At 39.5% G+C, this 22,828-nt stretch overlaps 1 protein-coding gene across 1 annotated transcript in view; it reads right to left on the bottom strand.

Moving 5' to 3' along the window:
• Positions 1-936: 936 nt before the first annotated feature.
• Positions 937-22,828, bottom strand: part of LASP1 (LIM and SH3 protein 1) — a 48,801-nt gene continuing 26,909 nt past the window's right edge. Inside the window, exons 2-7 of the mRNA XM_063458813.1 lie at positions 21,663-21,757; positions 14,309-14,393; positions 6,850-6,957; positions 6,129-6,282; positions 4,501-4,604; positions 937-4,415 (exon numbers count right to left, since the gene is read on the bottom strand). Coding sequence (XP_063314883.1) covers positions 4,242-4,415; positions 4,501-4,604; positions 6,129-6,282; positions 6,850-6,957; positions 14,309-14,393; positions 21,663-21,757 — 720 coding nt within the window. The 3' untranslated portion in view covers positions 937-4,241. The remainder of the gene's footprint in view (positions 4,416-4,500; positions 4,605-6,128; positions 6,283-6,849; positions 6,958-14,308; positions 14,394-21,662; positions 21,758-22,828) is intronic.

The raw sequence follows: 22,828 nt of genomic DNA on the forward strand, positions 1-22,828 counted from the left end.
CCCATGGTGTAGATGTTGTGGGGGCAGTGTATGCGTTGTACAATGCTCGGTTTTAGGGTCGGATGGTTAAATTTTACCGCTGATGCTGGCTGATTGAGTGCTCAGGGTGAGGGAGCTCAGAAATCACACGTCCGTCTTCATCGGCGTTCCTTTTTTTTTTTTTTTTTTAAGTGTACCTTTGATTTTCTTTGATTTTTTAATTTATGTACGTAAGAAATGCTTTGAGGTTGGTTTCGCTCTCTTTGGCTATAACATTGTGAGTGCAATATTGGCTTTGTTATATCTTATATAAGATGCCTCTGATTTGTCAGATTTTAAATGCCCTTTCTTATTTTTCATCTCTCTGTTTACTTTCCCACTAATCCACATTGGTCTAAATTTGTTTCTTTGATATTGATTACCCATGGTACATAACCAAGAAAGTTCTCTTTTTTTATTTTTAACTGTTGGTGTAAATTATTTATCTTTTTTACTTATGTATGCACTGGGACTATTTTTTTTGTTCATATTAAATAACCCTTTAGTAAGGTCTGCCTTTGGTAAAGAATCACATAACCTGAAGAGGCTTATTTGATAGTATTTTCAAATTGCATACCTATTGTGTACTTGGGGGACAAAGGATTTCATTTTATAAATTTACTTGGTGGTGGCAGCTTCTGATACTAGAGTTAAGTGTGGGTGGTTTAAGAGCTTTTTTTTTTTATCATTCTTTTTGGTCTAATGCAAACAAATAAATTGTGAGTTTTAAAGCTCCTTGGGCTACAGTCATAACACTATAAAAAAACACTCCCAAAGATTTAACTCCACATGACAACTATTTGTTTCTCTAGGAAAGGGGGTGTTTTAGAATGATCTTCAAATAAAGCATATTTACATGTCATGCTTTATCATACAGGCATAACTTCATACAAAATAAAAACAACTAGACATCACACATAAAAATGATACCTTTATTTTTGTTTGTTTTTTTAATCTGAGTAAACCGAGAAAGCTTTTCTTGGTAGCAACATGATTGACTTTTTAAATCATGATTTTTTTGTAATTTTTTTTACTTGTTGATTATAGGCCCAAGCAATTCAATACAAAGGCTTCCCAGCTAGGGGTGGGGGGGTGATACAGAAAGGTAAAAAAAAAAATTCAAAAAAAAAATCAAACGAACCAAAAAACATAGCACAACTTAAAAGTGTGTGAAAAATGATTTGATCAGTACACAATACAAAAAGTGTCTGGGGTAGGGAGTGGAATGTATGCAACTGTGGGTCCACACTTCCCTAAGCAAGAGTGCATTTATTTAAGATAAAAATAATTTGGTCCAGTAAGGTTGGCTTGGGAAAGTGCCAACATTTTTAAACTTTTACTTGGTCCTATGAAAATGTCTAAAGTAGAATTCACTGTCTCACCCTTGCCTTGTGTTTATTCAGAGATAACATTCAGGCAAATCCTAAAACAGAAAAGGTGATGTCAAATTTAGTAGACCAACCAATTTGGTCCTTCTACGGCAGTCCAATGCCGATGTGAAAAAGGAATGTTATATTTTTACAGTATTATGATCTCCCAATATTCACTGTTCCAGTTGGTTTTTCTCCAGTAATTGTGCTTTGAAACATGCTGCAAAATGTGGTATTGCAAAAATTTGTGCTTGATAACCACCAAATCCTTTCTTTCCCTATCCTTAACATTAGAAGCAGTTCTGCAATAAGTCTTGTTGCAAAGAAAATGACAATTCATGTGTGTTGAGGACTGTGTAATATGCACTGAAGCCTCAAACATGGCAGCTTTTATTTCAGTCAAACCACAATGGGGCAAACTAAATTCAATACAATATGATACCCATAAGAAACTGGAAATGACACTATAAGAATAAAGGCCATGTTTTAAATGTATTAATATTTAAACATACTATTTTATCATCCTTATTAATAGGCTATTCCACACTATCCTCACACAAAACACACATTTAAAAGGACAGTAAAGCTTAAACATAAAGTTGATTATATATAAAAGAGCACATTTAGAGATGTGTATGTACACAAGTCTTACAGAATGTATCTATTTTACTTTTATTGCTATAGCTAGGCATGAAATTCATCACAGAGAAGTGGCTGCCATTAGTTCATTGTCACGTGCATTTTTTTTTAATGTTAAAATCTATAATTTCAGTTATAGCTATGTGGCGTTACCACCCTAACAGAATACAGTTTTAATTTATTTTTGTCATTCCCTGCTGTTCTAATTATTTGCTTTATCTAAAATGCGGGTGTCTTCTTCTAACCTTCACGTATGTATGTAATCGTATCTCAGTGTGCTATTTTATATAAAAACTATTTATGTATAGGCATTGCTCAACCTTTCATATTTTCTGTAAGGCAATTAAAATTAAATAAAATTAGAAAAGTGAGCAGAAATTTGGCTCAAGATGTTTGTGAGGGTCTGTGGCTACATTGGCACTTTACTGACGACCATTTATTATCTAAAGTATCTCAAGCAAAAAAATGTCTGACTCTCCAAAACCGCATGAAAACTAAAATGGCTTCTGCAATTCCCCTAAAAGCTACTTAGTAACTCTCTCTGATGACAGTTATTTGCACAACAAAATGTTGGCACAGTTTAAATAAATGGAGAAGGCAAAAAGCTTGCATTATTAAAGGGAGCACCATGTCAGATTAGCCTGTATGCAATGCCAAAAAAAATGGACCGTAAGTCATCAAAACAACACTTAAGAAAACAAAACCACACACAAAAAAAAAACCAAAAAACAAACAAAACCACCAAACAATGAAAAGAAAAATGTCCCGTGTATCTAAACTAAAGATTGTAAAATGTTACGGACCATGAGATCTACAACAGCAGTTGGGGACAAAAATAGAGCGTTGAGGGACACAAATTTAAATGCACTAAGTAAACCGTTAATGTGCCCCCTATTTGTTCAACACACCACCTTTACTTGATAACCATACACAAACCGTCCCTTGTTTAAATCCTTAAAGTCTGTTGTTGATGTTTTGCTATATAACAAAATGGGGAAAATATACACACACATATATATATATATATATATAAAATATATTGGGGGGAGTGAATCTTCAATGTAAAAATATTATAATTAAATCTCTCATGCTGTTTAACTAGACTATATATAGTTCTATTTTTTTTTTTGTTTTAAACTTTAGACAACTGAATAGCACATTTTCTTGCAGCAAAAGGATATTTTGTGACGAGCCCTAGCCTGACAACAGAAGGGTTGTGAACTGTACAGAAATGAGCATCTAAATTAAAATCTAAATAGATTTACGAAGACTCTTTAGACCCCAATTAGATGGGTTCTCTGCTTTCTTGCACCCATCATTTAATTTGTAGTCAAACATCACAAACATGACTTCTGTAAAAAACTAAAACAAGAAAACAAATGGCCTCATAACCCTTTCTGTGTCGGCACGGTCTTCGTCCACTTACACCTATTTTCTTTAATCTGTAGGTGTAACTTTCAATGTTCCTAAATAATCCTTTGTTGAAATGGCCTTCACATAGCGGTGCCAAGAACATATGATTGAATGGTCAATATCAGTGAAGGGGGACAATTTCTTTGCAGGAAGTGATACCACAAAATAAATGTTAAGTTGAGGAAATGTATGCATTAAGAATCCCAAACAATTATTTCAAGGTATCACTGACTAGCTGCTACTTCATGAATCTGAAGGTTCATGACAGAAAATGGAACATTGGCTATTTACACCAAAAGAGTAACCAAAAATGGTACTAGTATTAAACCCCTTACAAATGAAAACAGTATTAGACAGTGAAGCGAGCAGTTCTATTGCTGCCATGGTATGCTTCTTTAATCTTTATTCTGGGTTAATTTTAATTTGAGAAAGGGCAATGATTTTCTTGAATGTAATTGTTGGAGATAAGGGATCCCACTCCTTAAAATCTATAAAAAAACAAAACAAACAAAAAAAAACCTAAATTAAACCAGTGCAAAGCGCATACACAGAAGTCAATAAGACATGAAAGGAGGAAAATGTGGGGAGTGGGATTCCACCCCAATATACTTCCTCAAGAGTTTAAGGATGAAGCAAGAGGTAAATTATTCCTTCTGCATCTAGGAGGGAGGCAGAAGAGTCAAGAGAATGCTGGAATAGAGGGCGAGGTGAAGCCCACCCCTTCAGAAGCTACATGGGAGAGGGCTGCACTGGAATGCTTCATGATTTTTGGAAAGGAGAAAATGAGGTGAGATCTCCTGATCAGATGGATTCCACATAATTTGCAGGAAGCATGCCTGTATCCCCTGTGCGTTCCACGGTCCCATACATCCAACCTTCATCAATCTGCTGCACATTGACAATTGTATCGCCATCTTGAAAGGACACTTCATCTTCATCAGCTGCATTGTAATCATACACTGCACGGAAACGCTTCTGTTGGACAAAAAAAGAACATATGTAGCAGAGACGAAAATGAATGGAACACAAGCAAAAGTCTTTTAATGCAGTGTATACTCACCCCTCCTGCAGGGGTACTGCGCTGGGTGGACACTGGGACCACTGGTTCCTGGTAGCCATATTTGGCTTGCGGCTGGTGCTGCTGCGGCGGTTGCGGTTGATAGCCTAAAAATTAAGCAGGGCAAAGAAGACTTAAAATGAAACCTTGGGGGGGGAGCTACACAGGATGGAGTGAAAAGCAGCAGCTGGTAAATTGTTGCTAACTCACAAACCTGACCCTAATGGGGTCTTGGCACAGGGGTGACATGTTTTAATGAAATCTGTGGTATGATGTAAAGGCTCTCAGAATTTTATCCCTCATGACTACAAATTCTCTCTAGTCTCCTTCATGAGGATACCTATCAAAGTTATTCTGAGACGTACAAACATTGTCATACAGATCTAATGTGCTCTGGCCAGTGATCTAGAAATGAGAACAAACAGCTTACCAGCTAATTATGCATTAATAACCATTTTGTACCTCTGTTAACAATTTTCGGTTTACAAATGAAAATCCATTGAATATAATGCTTCGGTTTATGAATTTTTTTCGCAATACAGAGCAAATTTCCCCAGGATGCATTGCACCTGGGAGGTTTATAGTGCTGCCCCCATGCATGTTGGAATCTGTGGGTAGCACGTGGCATCGAGTGTGGAGGTGTTGGAGCAGCTTTTGCATCAAGTTTTGGAGCCATTCTGGAAATTATTTTGCATATTCAGGTAGAGCTGCATATTATTGTTTATACAGGCAGTAGACGTATTTCATGTTAGTCTTCGTCTTTCCCATCCCTTTATAAATATTGCATTGTATTATTACGAATGACTGGGTGATTCCCTCCCATACAATGTTGTTATATGTATTGGATTGAGTGTGTTGCCATAAGTTCAATGTAATGTGGATAGGTGCTAGTCCCGAATGCAAATAAAGCACTGTGTGTTAGTTCCCTTGGTAACTGTGTGTCCTGTCTGGTTTCTTTGGGTATTCCAGTAACAGAGTTGGCTGCCTGCACTGGTCCCTGGACGTGATAAGAAAGAGCAAGGCCTGAGAGCCACAAGTGCCTTTGTAAAGGCAGTATTTGGAGAAAGGGCATGCAGAGGGGATGATACCTGCCTGAAAGAAGAGAGCTACAACCTGGTCCGGTGGAAGAGGTCCTGAGAGACCCAGGCAAGCTTTGGCAACTGGGTATGAAGTGCTTCAGTCACCTCGAAGCAGCGAGGAGTACAGCTCTGTCACAAGGATTTTATCCATTAACAAGAAAAAATTAAATGCACTGGGATTGAGGCAGTCCATTTGTAATAACATGGTGCAACCCCAGATGATGCAATCTGAATATTACAACGGTGTCCTAAATATTGGATTTTTATTGCTATAATGGCATACAAGCTATTTTATTTATATGTTTACGTGCCAACATTTTTAAACTTTCTTAGTAGAGAAAAAAAACCTTTTACTTGGTCCTGTGAAAATGTCTAAAGTAGAATTCACTGTCTCACCCTTGCCTTGTGTTTATTCAGAGATAACATTCAGCCAAATCATAAAACAGAAAAGGTGATGTCAAATCTAGTAGACCAACCAATTTGGTCCTGCTACGGCAGTCCAGGTAATTAATGTTATTAATGGCATACAAGCTATTTTATTTATATGTTTACTTGAACTGCTGGCAGGGGGTGGGTGATGAGGAATGCTCTCTGATGGAGTTCTGCGGTAATTGGCACCATCGTCAGACCCTCTACGATCCATATCTGCCCCCTCAATCATTGGGTTCCCCATCCGACTCTTATCAAACTCTTCATGATATTTTATCTGTAGGAACAATAGAGGTATAGATTTTTTTTCTAAGCCAAAATAAAGTAGTCTTTACACACCACTCACACCAAGCAATGAATATACTTCTAACAATGGCCAGTCAGGCTCTCTTTTACCCATGTCTCAGTAGCAAAGTTATATATATATATATATATATATAATCTATCTATATATATTTATGTATAAAATAATCACACATGTAACAAATGATTAATAACTATATAAACAAAAAAAAAAAATTAAAATACATTTCTCAATCATCCAGTATAATCACCTTGTATCTGGATACTTGGAGGCTTCTGCTCCTTGTTTATAGAGCAAGAATATTACTCTGACAATCCCTCGTTAATCTGGAGAGTACATTACATGTACAAAAGGTATGGTATAGAACTGGGACAGCACAGAGCACTGCAGCAGTGATTTAGTACCAAAATCCCTCACTAATGAAAGAGTTAGACAAGCCCTGGCAGAGTTCCTATTTAGCATTATAGTAAAGTGGTTTGGCTTTCTAAATAATGTAAATGTTGCAGAGTGCAGGTGGCATGCCTGAGTGTTTACACTTACATTACTGATCTGGTCCTGAGTTTTCTTAATTCTCTGGAGTTCAGGAGTGTCGGCAACAACACTGAATCCCTTGCCCTTATTCTTTTCAAAGTCCTCCTTGTAACGAATCTGAAGAATAGCAAAAAAAAACAAAAAAACCTTAAAATTACACGGTTAACGAATCAGTGAAAAATAATAATATCTCACACACACTAAAAAGCGTTTGACTTGGTAAAATGTTAAATATGTCCTGCATCTCTAGGACATGCTTTGATAATAAGCACTCTAACTCTTTGACATCGAGTATATTAACCATTTGCTGGGCAGTGAATTACAAGAACTTTACCGTTATAGAGCAAAACAAAAAAACCTAAAAAAAATAAAAATAAAAAAAAAAAAACCTCTCTAACTTCACAAGATATTCTTTCCTTTACTGATATCCGCAACTTTGCTGTCTCTGCCCCTCCAGTTTAATCGCTTTGCATTCCCACTGTCATCCAGAGGTAATGGCCATTCTTACAATACACTCACATTTATCTTTGCTTCTATAAGCTGAATAAGAGCATAGAATGCTCAGCTGGGCAAAAGTCTCAACACATACATGGGACCTACAGAGAATCCATTCATTCAAATTGTGTCTGTTTTATATCCAACTGTAATCAAGTTGCCTTTTTCATTTAAGAATGAAGGTAAGATAAAATCCTCTTTTGATGAAACAAATAACATGAGTGACTGCAGAGTTGTGCAACTGACTAGTGCACTCCGACTGGAAATTAACCTATACATATTAACAACTATGACAGTGCCTACACAGATCCTAGCTTTGATTATTTCAATATTGAAACATTATTATTTATTGTATAATGGGAAATTTTCCTTGGTTGAAACTCCTCTACAACTACACTGAAAATAAATAATTATTCCTTCATCTTTAAATTTAGGCGAAGTATTAGACGTAATGATCTCCTGTTAATATATGTAGACAAATAACATTGGTATTTGAACAGTTCAGTATCTTGACCAAAAATAAATACCTCGATATTTTGCAACACTTTATAATGATATCACATGCTCTACCTCATAGCAGGTCTGTGCAGTTTAAGGTGCTTTGAGTTTTTCTTTAAATACGCTTTTTATTGGACAGTGCATCAATATCAGCTTTGTGACCTAATAAAAGAGTGGGCCTTGTTAGGAGTATTGGAGGCCCACCATGGGTACTTCATTCCCTTGTAGGCAGAAAAGCCATTCCAACTAGTGGATAGACATATTCCCAACATGTGCACCAAAGGATTAGGGGATAAGCACATTAATCCCAAAGTACAATTCAAATAGAGAAACTTTTCAATTGAGGAATGGCTCAATTTTACATCTACCTTAATAGGAATAACGCAGTTTCAATTATTGGGAAAATCCTCTTAAAATAATTTGGAGGTGGTATCTAGCTCCGTATTAAAATTAAACATCAGATTCTCTGATACGTGTTGGGGAAATTGCGGATTAGTAGGTTCTTTGTCACATATCCTATGGTACTGCCCAAAATTATCTTACTACTGGAAGGACAACATTTCCCGAAAACATGAAAAAAATTGACAGGCTCATTATAGGACACATTCTAAATCGCAGCTACCACAGTTATTCCCAGACATTGGCGGTCATCAGCTATTCCATCCAGGGCCGGCCTTAGGCATTTAGACGCCCTGTGTGGAAAATCTTCACAGCGCCCTCCCCCCCCGTCATCCATGTATGCTGTAATGTTTGTGTTGTCTGTGTATGTGATAGTAGGTGTGATGACTGTGTGTGATATGTATGCTATGTGTGATATTTGTAATGGGTGTATTAACAGTGTGTGATATGCGTGTATTGGTTGTATGTGACACACACACACACACACACACACACACACACACAGAGTCAGACGGCCATACACACACACACACACACAGGAAGACATCCACACACACAGGCAGACAGCCAGTCATACACACAGGCAGACAGCCAGTCATACACACAGACACAGACAGTAATACACACAGACAGTAATACACACAGACACAGACAGTAATACACACAGACACAGACAGTAATACACACAGACACAGACAGTAATACACACAGACACACACAGAGGCAGACAGTAATACACACAGACACACACACAGTCATACACACACACACAGTCATACACACACACACACACAGGCAGACAGTCATACACACACACACACACACACACACACAGGCAGACAGTCATACACACACACACACACACACACACACACACAGGCAGACAGTCATACACACACACACACACACACAGGCAGACAGTCATACACACACAGGCAGACAGTCATACACACACACACACACACACACAGGCAGACAGTCATACACACACAGGCAGACAGTCACACACACACACACACAGGCAGACAGTCATACACACACAGGCAGACAGTCACACACACACACACACACACACACACACACACACACAGGCAGACAGTCATACACACACACACACACACACACAGGCAGACAGTCATACACACACACACACACAGAGGCAGACAGTCATACACACACACACACAGACAGTAATACACACAGGCAGACAGTCAAACACACACACACACACACAGGCAGACAGTCAAACACACACACACACAGGCAGACAGTCAAACACACACACACACAGGCAGACAGTCATACACACAGACACACAGAGGCAGACAGTAATACACACAGGCAGACAGTCATACACACACACACACAGACATTAAGTCATACACACACACATAGACATTAAGTCATACACACAGACATTAAGTCATACACACAGACATTAAGTCATACACACAGAGGCAAACAGTCATACACACACACACACACACACACAGTAATACACACAGGCAGACAGTCATACACACACACAGACAGTAATACACACAGGCAGACAGTCATACACACACAGACAGTAATACACACAGGCAGACAGTCATACACACACAGACAGTAATACACACAGGCAGACAGTCATACACACAGACAGTAATACACACAGGCAGAGAGTCACACTCACCTGACAATCACACAGTTACCTGTGGAGTTCATTGTGGAGGCAGTGCAGCTCCTGGTGACCGTTTGGTGGGGAAGCAGGGACTCCTTCCTGCTTCCCCTGCAGCAGTTTTCCGGCGCTTTTAGCTCCGCCACACGGTAAGCTCCGCCCCCGCCGCAAATAAAATAAAAAAATATATATATATATATATATTTTTTTTTTTTTAATCCCGGCCGGCTGTGCGGCCGCACAGCGCCCCCTGCTCCATGGCGCCATGTGCGGCCGCACAGCTTGCACACCCCTAAGGCCGGCCCTGATTCCATCTGTCAAAGAGATGTTACACTCTGTACTGTAAAATAAATGTTACGAATTGGTTACTAGACAATCTTCACCAACACTAATAAAACCTGGTTATCATTGGGATATATGGAAAAAAGACATCAAGAAAATGATTAGAATTGTTTACTATATAATGCAGAAACATATTGTAAATTTCAGACTTTTACAGTCACCATGATACTTACTTAGGTAACGGATACATAACAATACTACCACGGAAAATTGTTATAATTTATTATGTAGGATGGATACCACCCCCGCCACCAAGTTTTATATTGTGTTACTTTGTATTATTGAATATGTTTAATTTGTTTATGTAATAAAATTGAAAATACTTACATACATTTTTTTTGAAAATAAACTTTTCAGATTATATGCAGCAAATAGATAAAGCCAGAAAGCGATCAACTTTTGCAATCAGACAAGTTCCAATATTCTTCTCCAGGATGTTAGATCCGAGGGTGAATGGACAAGATGCTCGATTGCAAAAATCGGATTTCTGTCTTTCCTCCCTTTCCACTAACACAGAGGATTCTCAGGAAAATACGGTGTAACGGACACCTTCCGTTGACGGATGCTCCTAGCGCTTCCTGAGGACTACAAGCACTGCAGACGACACCACAACCACCGCAGACTCCACAACCGCCGTAGCTTAACTGGAGCCACGCAGTCTTCCTTCCACCACCCTGTATAAACCTCCAGCATCCAGGACCGTGTGGGGAAGACCTCTCCTCCAAGGAGAGCGTAACCGGAACAAACTCTCAAAAGAGCTATGTGATTAAAGCTTAAGGGAGTATGTAGCGCATAGCAATCCCCAGTGTGAATATAGCTGTACCCTCGAATCACGAGACAAGACTACGTGTTGAGGGTCAAGAAGAACTAAATTTTAATGACAGGGATTCTCCTTTTATGCGATTCTGCCCATGAAAGGGAGACACCTACATAATTAGGACAGTAACCAATTACAAACATGTTACATCCCACACATTTCCTCCCCTCAGATACAAACATGTTACATCCCACACATTTCCTCACCCTCAGATAAACCGTTAACATAATTATCACACACACACACACACACTTTTACCCGAGTTTTGGATGTACCCCAAATACTTGGGGTACATTCATAAATCCAGTATCCCCAGATAGGCCCAATCTGGGGGAACAACATACTTAAAAATCATGCCATTCGGTTAAGGGGTTCGGGAGTTATGGGACTTTAAAGTTTTGACCGACTGCACAGGCACACTATCCGAAAATAGTTCCATAAGTTTTGGCCTTGCGGTTGGTCCTCATTCGTGCGGTGAAAAGGCACGAAAATCCTGCCATCTGTGCGTTTCCTGATGGTCGCTACAATCCCTGTGTGGTATAGTCTTTCTACCGAACGGCAGCACGGTCGGTAGTTCCAGCACGAATTTACGGTGTTATGGAGGTCTCAGCGGTGTTCGCCTACTCGAGTGTCCGATTTTGGTTTCAGACACTCAACGGCAAATCACCGCTGTTCGTGAACTAAGATGGCCGCGAACACGTGTAAAAGTCCCGAAATGGCGGCCACCTAGTTACTGGAACAAAGAGTTTGTGCGTTTCATACAGATGGTAAGTGCCGACCTGGGCGGTAAAATACCACATAATTGAATAGCAGGGTGGTCCGGTGTTCGGTAGTTTGTGTTCATTCTTATACATGCTGAATCTCTACTGTACGGATTGCATAAAATAGACAAAAGTGGTTAAATGTCCCGAACTGTGTTAAAAGTAATCCACATGAACCAGGTAAGCACATTCCATTGTGGTTATAGTCTCTGTTAATGTGCATGTACCTGGTTAGTTGTTAAAGGGCCGGTTTAGCAATAAATGTTCCCAGGCAAAGGTAAGGTTCTGTTACATACGGAAAGCTGAAGTGGACGTTATTGCCATTCTCCCGTATTAGCCCAGGAGATTGTAGCTTCCGTTACTTCTCCTGTTATTCCAGGAAGAACCATGGGAGATTCCAGCGAAACAGAATTTACCGTCTCAATGTCCGATTCTTCATGACAACTGTAGATGTACAGTTGGTTTTGGATTCAACCATCAAGCTATTCATGAGAGGCGTTATGAGAGTCAGACCTCCAATAATACATTTTGTTCCAGCCTGAGATCTCCCTACAGTTATCCACAGCATCACTGGCTGTCCATTTGAACCAATGGAATTTAACCCTAAAGTGTTTTTTCCTGATTTTCATCAAGTCTGCTTGTAGGGCTTCTGATCTTTAGGATCTGTATTTTTATTCCCTGTTTACTCTATTGGCACGAGACACTGCAGTTCTTAGCCTAGTCCCAGAATTCCTACCTAAATTCGTATTGAAATTCTATCTCAACCAAGATATTGTTCTCCCATCCTTTTTTCATGAACCATCACTGGAGGTGGCTAGGGCATTGCGAATTTATCTTGTAAGAACTAAGGATATCAGAAAATCAGGCTACTCATCACATCACAAGTGCATGTTTGCTGTAACCTTCACCATACACAGATGGATAAAATCAGCCATTCGGAAGGCATAACAAGTGTCAGGAAAAGCTGGCCTGAAGAAGTCAAAGCTCATTCCACCAGGGCTGTGTCTTGGAAACGTGGGCATCGCTGGCAAACACCTCTACTGTGGAACTTTATAGGGCAGCAGCTTGGTCTTCCTCCAACACATATGTAAGACATTATCGTCTGAATGTTTTGGGTTCTTCCACCACCTCATTTGGGATAAGTGGTCTTCATTCTGCAGTTTTCAATAATAAAGTTTTTGTTGCAGCTATATTATTTGTACTCTTTATTTCCACCCTTTTTTGAATTTTGATTGTCCCATAAGTGTTGCTGATACGGATTGCCAAGGAAAGCAGAGACATTTGAAAATAAGCAATTCTCTTTTCCTGGCTAATATTTGTGTCAGCATCAGCAATTTTAAACTAACAGCATCAATACCATGGCTGTTAGCAGTTTATAAACAACCAGGTTCACTGTTAAGTGGTTTAGCATTGGTTGATATGTGGATGCACAGTCCAGAGAGGACAGGGAGCCTTCCCTACTGTGTGTGCGCGCATGCTGCAGCAACTTTGCTGCTTGACTGACAGCCAGAGTGTAAATTCTTTCTTCTTCTCCACAAATTAGCACTCAGGGTGTTCTTAAAGGACCATTAAAGACACCCAGACTACTTCATCTCAATTAAGCGATCTAGATGCAATGGTCCTTTAGTTTTAATCATCTTCCTGACAGCCACTAGAGGCGCTTCTGCTGTGAGTATAGTCACACTCAGTTCTCACAGCAGACCTCCATTTAATTGGAGAAGTGCATCACTAGGCGCACTTTTTTGTTTTTGTTTTAAAGGGACACTGTAGGCACCCAGACTACTTTAGCTAATTGAAGTAGTCTGGGTGCTGTGTACCTTTTGCACTTAGTGCTGCAATTTAAAACATTGCAGTTCCAGAGAGCTGCAATGTTTACATTGCAGCTCCAAGTCTGCCCTCTGTGGCTGTCTACCAGACAGCCACTACAGGGCTTCCGGAATCCAAACAGACTTTTGGTCTGTTATCCGACGCTGGATGTCCTCATGGACCTCCAGCATCAGATTTTCCCCATAGGAAAGCATTTAATAATGCTTTCTTATGTGGAGATCTAATGAGCGTGTGGGCAGCGCCTGACCCAGCGCCGAGGGACATTGGCGCTGGATTCAGGTAAGTGGCTGAAGAGGACCTATTAACCCTATAGTGCCAGGACAACAGTGGATTATAGGATACCTTTAAGAGCATTGAATTGATCTGGAAGAAGATTCAGTATGACTTCGCAGGAAGCAGATCAAGCGGCTGCAGTGACTGGATCTCAGCCCTGGAAAAAAAGGTAAGGAAAACCTTTCTTTCCATTTTTTTTTTTTAAATCTAGATTAGGGGTGGGGTGAATCCAAAAAAACAAAGGCAAACTAATGCAATAGTGTTCTTTTAAGCACCAAGCACTATCCAACAATGGAAATAAAAAAATATTTAAAAATTTATTGTTTTATCAGTTAAACGGGTTTCCCAGACAACCCTCTAGATATGCATACACACAATCTGACTGGTATTCCTTACCTGGCTCTGCAATTCACTCTGCTGCTTCAAACGGAGATTTTCTGGTGTGTCAGCCACCATGGTGAAAGACTGCTTGGGGTAATGCCTAGAAATTAGCAAACAAAGAATGAGGCAATGAAAATACTTGACATTTTCAAACATATGGATTTTGCAGTCCTCTTAAAACATATATTTCTGTAAAGCTGGAGACCACACTCCTGTGACTTTGAAAATAAAAGAAAGGTATGTCTACACAGTTCTGTACCGTAGATCAAATTCTGTAAACATCATAACCACTACAACGCTGTGCTAATGGTTAGATCTCATTACTGGGATACAGACATTTAGCTTACTGGCATTGCATGGCTTAGCTCAGGAGAGCTAATGGGCATGATGTTGTGAATAAAAAAAAAAAAAAAAAAAAAAAAAAAAAAAAACTTTCCACACCCAACATCAATCCAGAGCCCTATATTCAGGCAGCTGCCGGGTGAATGTGATGTCATATCACTTCCTCCAGCAGTGGTCAGGAAGCATTCAACAGACAGTGTGTTGTTCCCTGACTCACAATGATAGTTCTGAAGATCTTCCATCTCCTCTCCTTCCTCATAGCCAAAAATAGTAAATAACAAGGAAAAGAGTGTATAATTGAAAAAGCAGGTTTGTGTGCCTGTCACACGGTTGGTTAGAGGAGCATTTTTAACCTCTCCTGATTAAAAAGGGGGATACGTTTTGGGTCAAGTCCCATTTGTGTGACACCATGACAACCTGGATTTTCCAAGCCTGAATGCGTGTATATAACTTAAATTTCTTTAGTAGCATCAGTATGCCTCCTGCATAGACTGTAGCATACTTGACTGCACCAGATACATAAAACCTGTACACATGAAAGTACAAACACGGCTTTAAAACAGCGTATATGTACTTGCACACTTTTAACTGAAATGCACATGTCTGTGTGTTGGGGAAAGCAAAGTCAAACATAAATATTAATTTTGTTTGACAAGCTTGTGCCAATTATAACAGGTCTGTGCTTATCACCTTTCCTTCAGTCAACCTTGGCACATCCACACCTTGAATACAAATACACACATTCAAGCTGATTGCATGTCTTTGGATACATGGCATGCAACCAGTCACTTTATCAAACAGCACCAAAGTAGACAACTAGAAACATGTGAACCCCTCTCTGTTCATGTTCCCCAAGGTTCTGTCCTTTGTCCCCTATTCTCAATCTATAGTACTTCCCTTGGTAAACTCATCAGCTCAGTTGTCTTCCAATATCACGTCTATGCAGTTGACACACAAGTCTATCTGTCTTTTACTGATCTCTCAACGTCCCTTTTGATTCGTGTTCGGACTGGCTTTCTGTTATTTCTCACTGGATGGCTTTACTTCCTTGAACTGAAGCTCTCCAAAATAGAACTTCTCTTTCCTGCCTCAAACATATCTACGCTCGTGTACCTCCAAGTCAATGGCACAACCATCAGCACTACCTCACAGGCTCACTGCCTATGTGCTGTCTTTGACTCCAACCTTTTCTTCACCACTCATGTCCAGTCAATCGTCAAATGCTGCCACTTCAATCTCAAAAACATTGCTTGCTTCTGCCCCTATCTAACACCGGATGTGGCTCCAGCCTTGACTAATGTAATCGGCTTCTCATTAGTCTTACACATTCCCAGCTAAGTCTCTAATGAATACTGTGGCGAGGCTCATCTTCCTGTCCACTTGCAAATCTATACTAAAGATTGCTCCTCCCTAGCTATCCTCACTAATACACAAAATGTCCCGTTCGGGACCCTATGCTCTGCCAAAGGCCTGTGTCTATCCTCTGTTTGTACGGTCATTTCTGATGACAACCTTCAAGACTTCTCTAGGGTTGCACCATACTTATGGAACTCCCTTCCTTGCTCCATTAGACTCTCACCCAGTCTCCATTCATACCAACAACAACAAAAATCATTGAAAACTCACTTCTTCAGGAAGGCTTATTAATGAAACTGTTAACATCTCTCGCTGCACCATGGTAACTCACCTTGCCTCCTCTTTTGCTACTGTATCACCAACAAATGTATATACTCCTAGCAACCTACTTTTCTCATATATGAAATGCATCTTACCCCTTGTGTCATTTTACCCAACCAAGAATTTAAGCCAATTTGAGCAGGGCCTTTGACCCCCTTTGCTTTCAACTTATTTTGTTGCAAATACTTCACTATTAGTCCACCTACTGTATAGTGCTGCGGAATATGTTGGCGCTTTTTAAAAACGAATAATGATAATGTAACTTATTCATAGAACACACTATATGCCCACATGAAGCACAATACAGGTCAAAAATTACAAAACTAGACTCCTTTCATGTCCAAATCCCATTTTCCAGACATATTTCCTTTAATTAACAGACACACAACTTCAGTTCAGCATGGTAATCTTTTCAACTGCTGGACACAAGCAGGAGACTACAGAACCATATTAAGTTATTTTGCCTTAGAAAACTATTTGCTAATTTAGGATGCAAAGAGCAAAGGTCACAGGTCATAGCCCTGGTCTGAGGAATGTTTGAGGGCTCCAGGTGCAAATAAATACTTTCTTCACTCTGTAGTAATCTATGCAACTGAAAAAAAACCTCCAATTATTCTGCTCAAAGTTCTAATCACAACACAGCATTGAAATAGGTTCCAGCCAAAATAAATACAGGATGGGTGAAATGACTTAGTTCATTGGCTAATATGCAAGCATTGGTATCCTTAAAAAGAAAAATAGTTGAACTACAAGAACTATATGCAGTTTATTTTAAATAAAAGTGTACCTGTCATGGTAAATGTTTAATTAAATACTAAATTATATTTCATCTGTACATTGTGCCAGCAAACACATAGATTAAAAGAAAAAAAATGTCAAAAGGTTCCACGGGTAAAATTAATTGGGAACCCGTGCCTTAAAGGATTACTTATTGATCTGATGTGGTCATGGTGATACGAATCTGGATGTGCAGTGTTTCTGCTTGAAAACTCAACATGCAGATTTTAACTGTGTGCTAGTTGCACCCCCACACATGTGACATAGGCAGCCCAGAACTGTTCAGGGCTGCCTAATGTCAATTCTGTGCACATTTTATGTCTGACGTCAGAGCACTGCTTGCAAAGGGGAAGATAGCTCTCCTTCCTCCTTTCCACCCTATAGGCGCTCCCTCTCGACTCCCTCTGTAACTTACAGTTTTTTTTTTTTTTTATTATTGTAATTAAAATCCTACTCCCGAACCTTCTCCTTCCCCAGCTCAGATTGCGTGCATGAGTTCTGAGCGGGGACATTTTTTTTCCAATCACAAGCTTGTGATTGATCCTAGCTGATGACATCAGGAAGAAGTGTGGGAGATCATTTTTTTCCCAACGATTGAGTGCAAGTAAGTAAAAAAAAAAAAAACGTTTGTACATGTATTATGGGGGAAGGGGGAACGACACTTAAGAGTAGAGCATTTGAAATTTCAAAAATATTGTTTGCATAAGGGTTGGAGTAACCCTTTAGGACAGAGGCAATTGTATTTCTGTAAGTTCTGAACTAAAATAAAACCTAGAATTTGTCTTTTCCACCATAATTAAATAAAATAAATAAATAAAATAAGGATAAATAGATAATGTGCCCTTCTACATGTTAGATATTGCTTTTTGGACATAAAGGTCTTTTTTTATAATCTGCTATATGCTTTTTTAGCACTACATACACCTTATCAGAGAGCCTGGGCCACTAATTGTGGCCACAGAGTACAAAGGAGAGCCCCCAGGTATTACACTAGGTTGTCCCAATACCTTGGACAGCCTAGTGTAATCAATAATTTAACATTGCTCACACCAAACCGTTAGGATGTGTTAATACGTCCTAACAGCACTAAAGCAGAGTAATAACTCTTAAGTAATAAACCCCTGCTCACACCAAACTGCAGGACAGCAGTTAAAAATGGCTGCAGCAGTGCTCATTTTGAGCAATTGTTAAAGTGCAACTGTCAGTCTCGGGCCATTAAAAATAGCCCCAGCAGACAGAGGGCAGCACCCTCTAGTAGTTACTGATACTTTGGTCTACATATCAAATTGCTGTCAATGGGGATTTAAATGACCATTTAACTTTGAGTGCCTCATACAGCTAATCTGTAACTCTAAGGCCACTAGTGGATAGTTCCAGGTATTAGACTCATACCGAAGACACCCTGGTGTGAGTAGGGATTTAACATTAGCATGCACCAAAACGTTTGGATGTGTTAATAGGTCCTACCGGCACTAAAGCCCATTAACAACACGCCCTAACATCATGAAGTGGTTAAACATAGCTTTTTATGCTTAAAGTACACCATAGCCACCAGCATACCTACAGCTTATTGTATTTGTTCTGGTGGGTATAATCACCCTTCAGGCTTTTGCAGTAAACACAGTTTTTTCAGAGAAAAGGCAGTGTTTACATTACAGCCTTGGGATACGTCTGCATGGAGACACTTAAAGGACCACTATAGGCACCCAGACCACTTCAGCTTAATGAAGTGATCTGGGTGCCCGGTCCATCTAGGGTTAACCTTGCCTGCTGTAAACATAGCAGTTTCAGAGAAACTGCTATGTTTACAAATGGGTTAATCCATCCTCTAGTGGCTGTCTCATTGACAGCCGCTAGAGGTGCTTCTCACTGTGATTTTCAGTGAGAAGACGCCAGCGTCCATAGGAAAGCATTGAGAATGCTTTCCTATGGACTGCCTGAATGCGTGCGCGGGCTCTTTCCGTGCATGCGCATTCAGCCGATGACGACCGAAGGAGGAGGAGAGTCCCCAGCGCCAAGGGAGCCCAGCGCTGGAGAAAGGTAAGGATTTAACTCCTTCCTCCCTCTTCAGCCCAGCGGGAGTGGGACCCTGAGGGTAGGGGCACCCTCAGGGCACTATAGTGCCAGGAAAACGAGTTTGTTTTCCTGGCACTACAGTGGTCCTTTAACTTTCCTCATAGAGATGCATTGATTCAATTTATCTCTATGAGGAGATGCTGAATGGCCAGGGCTGTATATGGTTTGTGTTGGCTCTGCCCCTTATCTGCCACCTTGACTGCCATAGCCAATCCTATGGGAAAGCATTGTAATTGGCTTTTGTTTAACACTTCTGATGATGTTAGCCAAGCAGGCAGATCAGGGGCAGGGCCATAAAAGTAAGACTGCCATAAAAGTAAGATTTTGCTATATTTACAGGGTAAGGGGAGCCAGATAGTGGTTTTAGCACTATAGGGTCGGGAATACATGTTTGTGTTCCTGACCCTATAGTGTTCCTTTAAACCTTAAAATGATGTTATTCTTAATACCTTAAACAAAGTGCTGCTACCAAAAGTCCAGAACTCACATGCACATACACACCTCAAAAAGCCAGTCATCAGACATTACTCCCACAGAAAGCAAACATATCCCAAAACCGATCACTACTACAGCCACTACAACCACCGGCATCTCATATGATTAAAATCATCTGGTGAGTTTTAATGTTATTTACTAAACTGAACTCCATTTTTTGTGTATTAAATCTGAATGTAAAACGGAGGTAAAAATAGTTGATCTGGGAAAATTGTTCAGCCATGCCTCAGCCTCAACTTTTTTTTAAATTCAGATGTAATTTAGGAAAATGCAGAGTTTTAGTGAATTACCCTGAAAATCACCAGACCATTTTAAAACAAGTTTCAATAAAGGTTTCACTATGCGGCACAGAAAAAACAAACAAAAAAACAAAAACAAAAAAACCACACACTGATTAACAAACTGATCCAAATAAATAATTATAATGTAACAAGTCAGCAGCCCTCAAATGCGAGCCTGCATGCATTTCCTCCATCAGCAGTTACATTTCTATCCACAACTTAGTAAAACAGAAATTAACTCAGTGGGAGGTTGTGTTAAGTGACCACACAATGCTCCTATTTATATTATGTCCACAGGGTGACAGGAAGTGACTTGGCCTACAAAAAGGTGACCGCTCATGAATACCTTCAGCAAAGGGGCTGTTCATGCCTAACCACAAGCATATCCTCTCCAAAACTTGTATGATTATTTATAGACAATATGACACAACCTATGCTTAGTCAGTACAGCAAACACAACCCACAAAAAATGTACATCCTGTATCAGAGACAGGCAGGTAAAAAGAGAAAGAGCTTTGAGCAGAAGGCAAGGATGCAAGGTAAAGACAACCTTTATGATGCCAAAAACAGAACGCAGACTGCAAAATAAACAATCTAGACGGGAGTAACTGAAGGACGTGCAAACAATCATGAAAAGAAAGGAGAAATAAAGGGAGCAAAAGGAGACAAAGAATCATTTGATCAAAAATATACATGCTTGGGCAGACAGCGACAAGAGGGAAGGTGCAGGGAAATCTATTTTGAGAAAAAGAATGTTATACAGGTAGATATGGACAGCTAAATAGATACTAATATTGATGGAGAATATGAGAATATGTAGAAGGAAACACTCTGCAAGATAAGAAAAATAGCTGAAAAGTGTATTATGGCGATAATACAGAGCGAGGCTACAAGCAAGGAAGGTGAAAAAAATAACAAAAATAAAAAAAGTATAAAGACCGTAAGAAATATATTACAAAGAAAATAAATGTCCTTTAAAAGTCTAACCCAGACAAGTGTGAGATAGGACAATAGGCATTGGCCGTGAAGCAAAGAAATTATACTTGAAGGCCTCTAAATCATCATGAATATTTAGCAGGTCCTGTTTTCAAGAACTGCAGTTTGGCTATGTCCAAGAGGAACCCCTCTTGTTTACCCAAGGACAGTGTCCTATGACATGAGGAGGAGAAAGGGTTGTGTCATGTCTGTGGAATGATCGGAATCTGGCTGCAAATTACCCCTTCCTTTCCATTCTCCCACAATGAACAATCAGCATACCTATGATGTTATCTTGCTAATCCTACAATACTGGAGGGATAAGAAATGTGGCAAGGAGGTTTAGAGACCAGAGAGTTTTCTATTTTTGTTTATTTAACTTTTTTTTTTTTTTTTTTTTAAAGAAAGGGTACCCTTTCTCTTTAGTAATCTACGTTCCCTCTCATAATTCTTTTTTTTCTAATGGCAAATAGTGACATCAGGGGAGGCATTAAGCCAGTTGATATATTGTCATATATTAGGAGACCTATAACATTTAATATGGAGGGATTTAATCCCCCTATATATAATTTTGACAACTTCTGAAACATCCTGTTAACATATGCTTGTTCCAGTGAGTGGTCCTGTTATTTTAATAAATGCTCCCATCTCTCACAGTCAATGCCCCCACTGTCTGTGTTGTGCAACAGCACAAGTGTGCTCAATATGTATGTCAAGCTGGAAGCAAATTAATAACCGTTACTTACGCGCTGCAGTACGGCTTCTTGTCATATCCCTTGTAGTTCTTCATGTTCAGAGTCATTTTGCAGGTCTCGCAGGAGAAGCATGCTTTATGCCAGTACTAAAGAGAGACAGAGACATATGGATCATCAGTACCAAACCAAGCCAGTGTTTCAACCACATTCAATGTAATTTCAACAAAATATATATATATATATATATATATATATATATATATATATTCCATTGCTAAGGGTATCTGCAGAAAGTCAGTATGCACAATGCCTGTCTGTCATTTGCATGTTAAGCTGGAAACTCTGGGATAGATGTGGAGACATGATTTCCCAAGTAACTTTGCCCAAGAACTACCCCATTAAGGTACAACTTGAGAAATGCAGGTGATACACAATAGTTATTTGCTGTATTTGCACTGTTGGAAGTTTTATCATGCTTGGCCTCACCGCAATCTTTTTGGTACCTAGCTATACCTCATAAACACTAGCATGCTAACCTACAGAAAGATAATTTGGCATTTTTATTTCATGTAAGTTAATAGCCTCAGCAGCTGAATACCAGGTAGCAAAGGGAAAGAGGTATTATTACCACTTTGCATATCACTTGTATAGCTCCATCTGGCGTTATAGTTTTTCCACTAGAGAGAGATCATATCTCCAAAAGGGCAAGGGAGAAAAACACAAACAAAGGTGGTGGATTTTAGAATCTTAAAGGTAACTGCAGAAACATACATTAGACCAGTGATTCCCAAACCAGTCCTCATGGCCCACCAACAGTCCAGGATTTATGTATTACGCCGTTTTATTCCAATGAAGATACTAACAAAACCTGGACTGTTGGTGGGTCTTGAGGACTGGTTTGGGAAACGCTGCATTAGACTGTTTGTAATTCACACATAAGAAAATCAAGCTGCAACTGAGCACTGTGAAAATGTGTGCAATCGTCTGTGAATTTTAACTCACGTCTCCAATAGCAACCCAAATGCAAAATAATGAACACAAAAAGATGATGCAACCAAAAGGAATAAAGAAAAAAAAAAAAAACATGGAACACTTCCATGTGATTAAATATATACAATCCACACACACATCCTCAACTCTGCATGGACAGAAAGAGGTTAATAGGCTTTGCAAACATTCCTGTGAGACAGTGCAGAAACCTTTTGCACAGTTCTAGT

This window comes from Pelobates fuscus, chromosome 6, assembly GCF_036172605.1.
Source record: "Pelobates fuscus isolate aPelFus1 chromosome 6, aPelFus1.pri, whole genome shotgun sequence".
NCBI classification, from domain to species: Eukaryota; Metazoa; Chordata; class Amphibia; order Anura; family Pelobatidae; genus Pelobates; species Pelobates fuscus.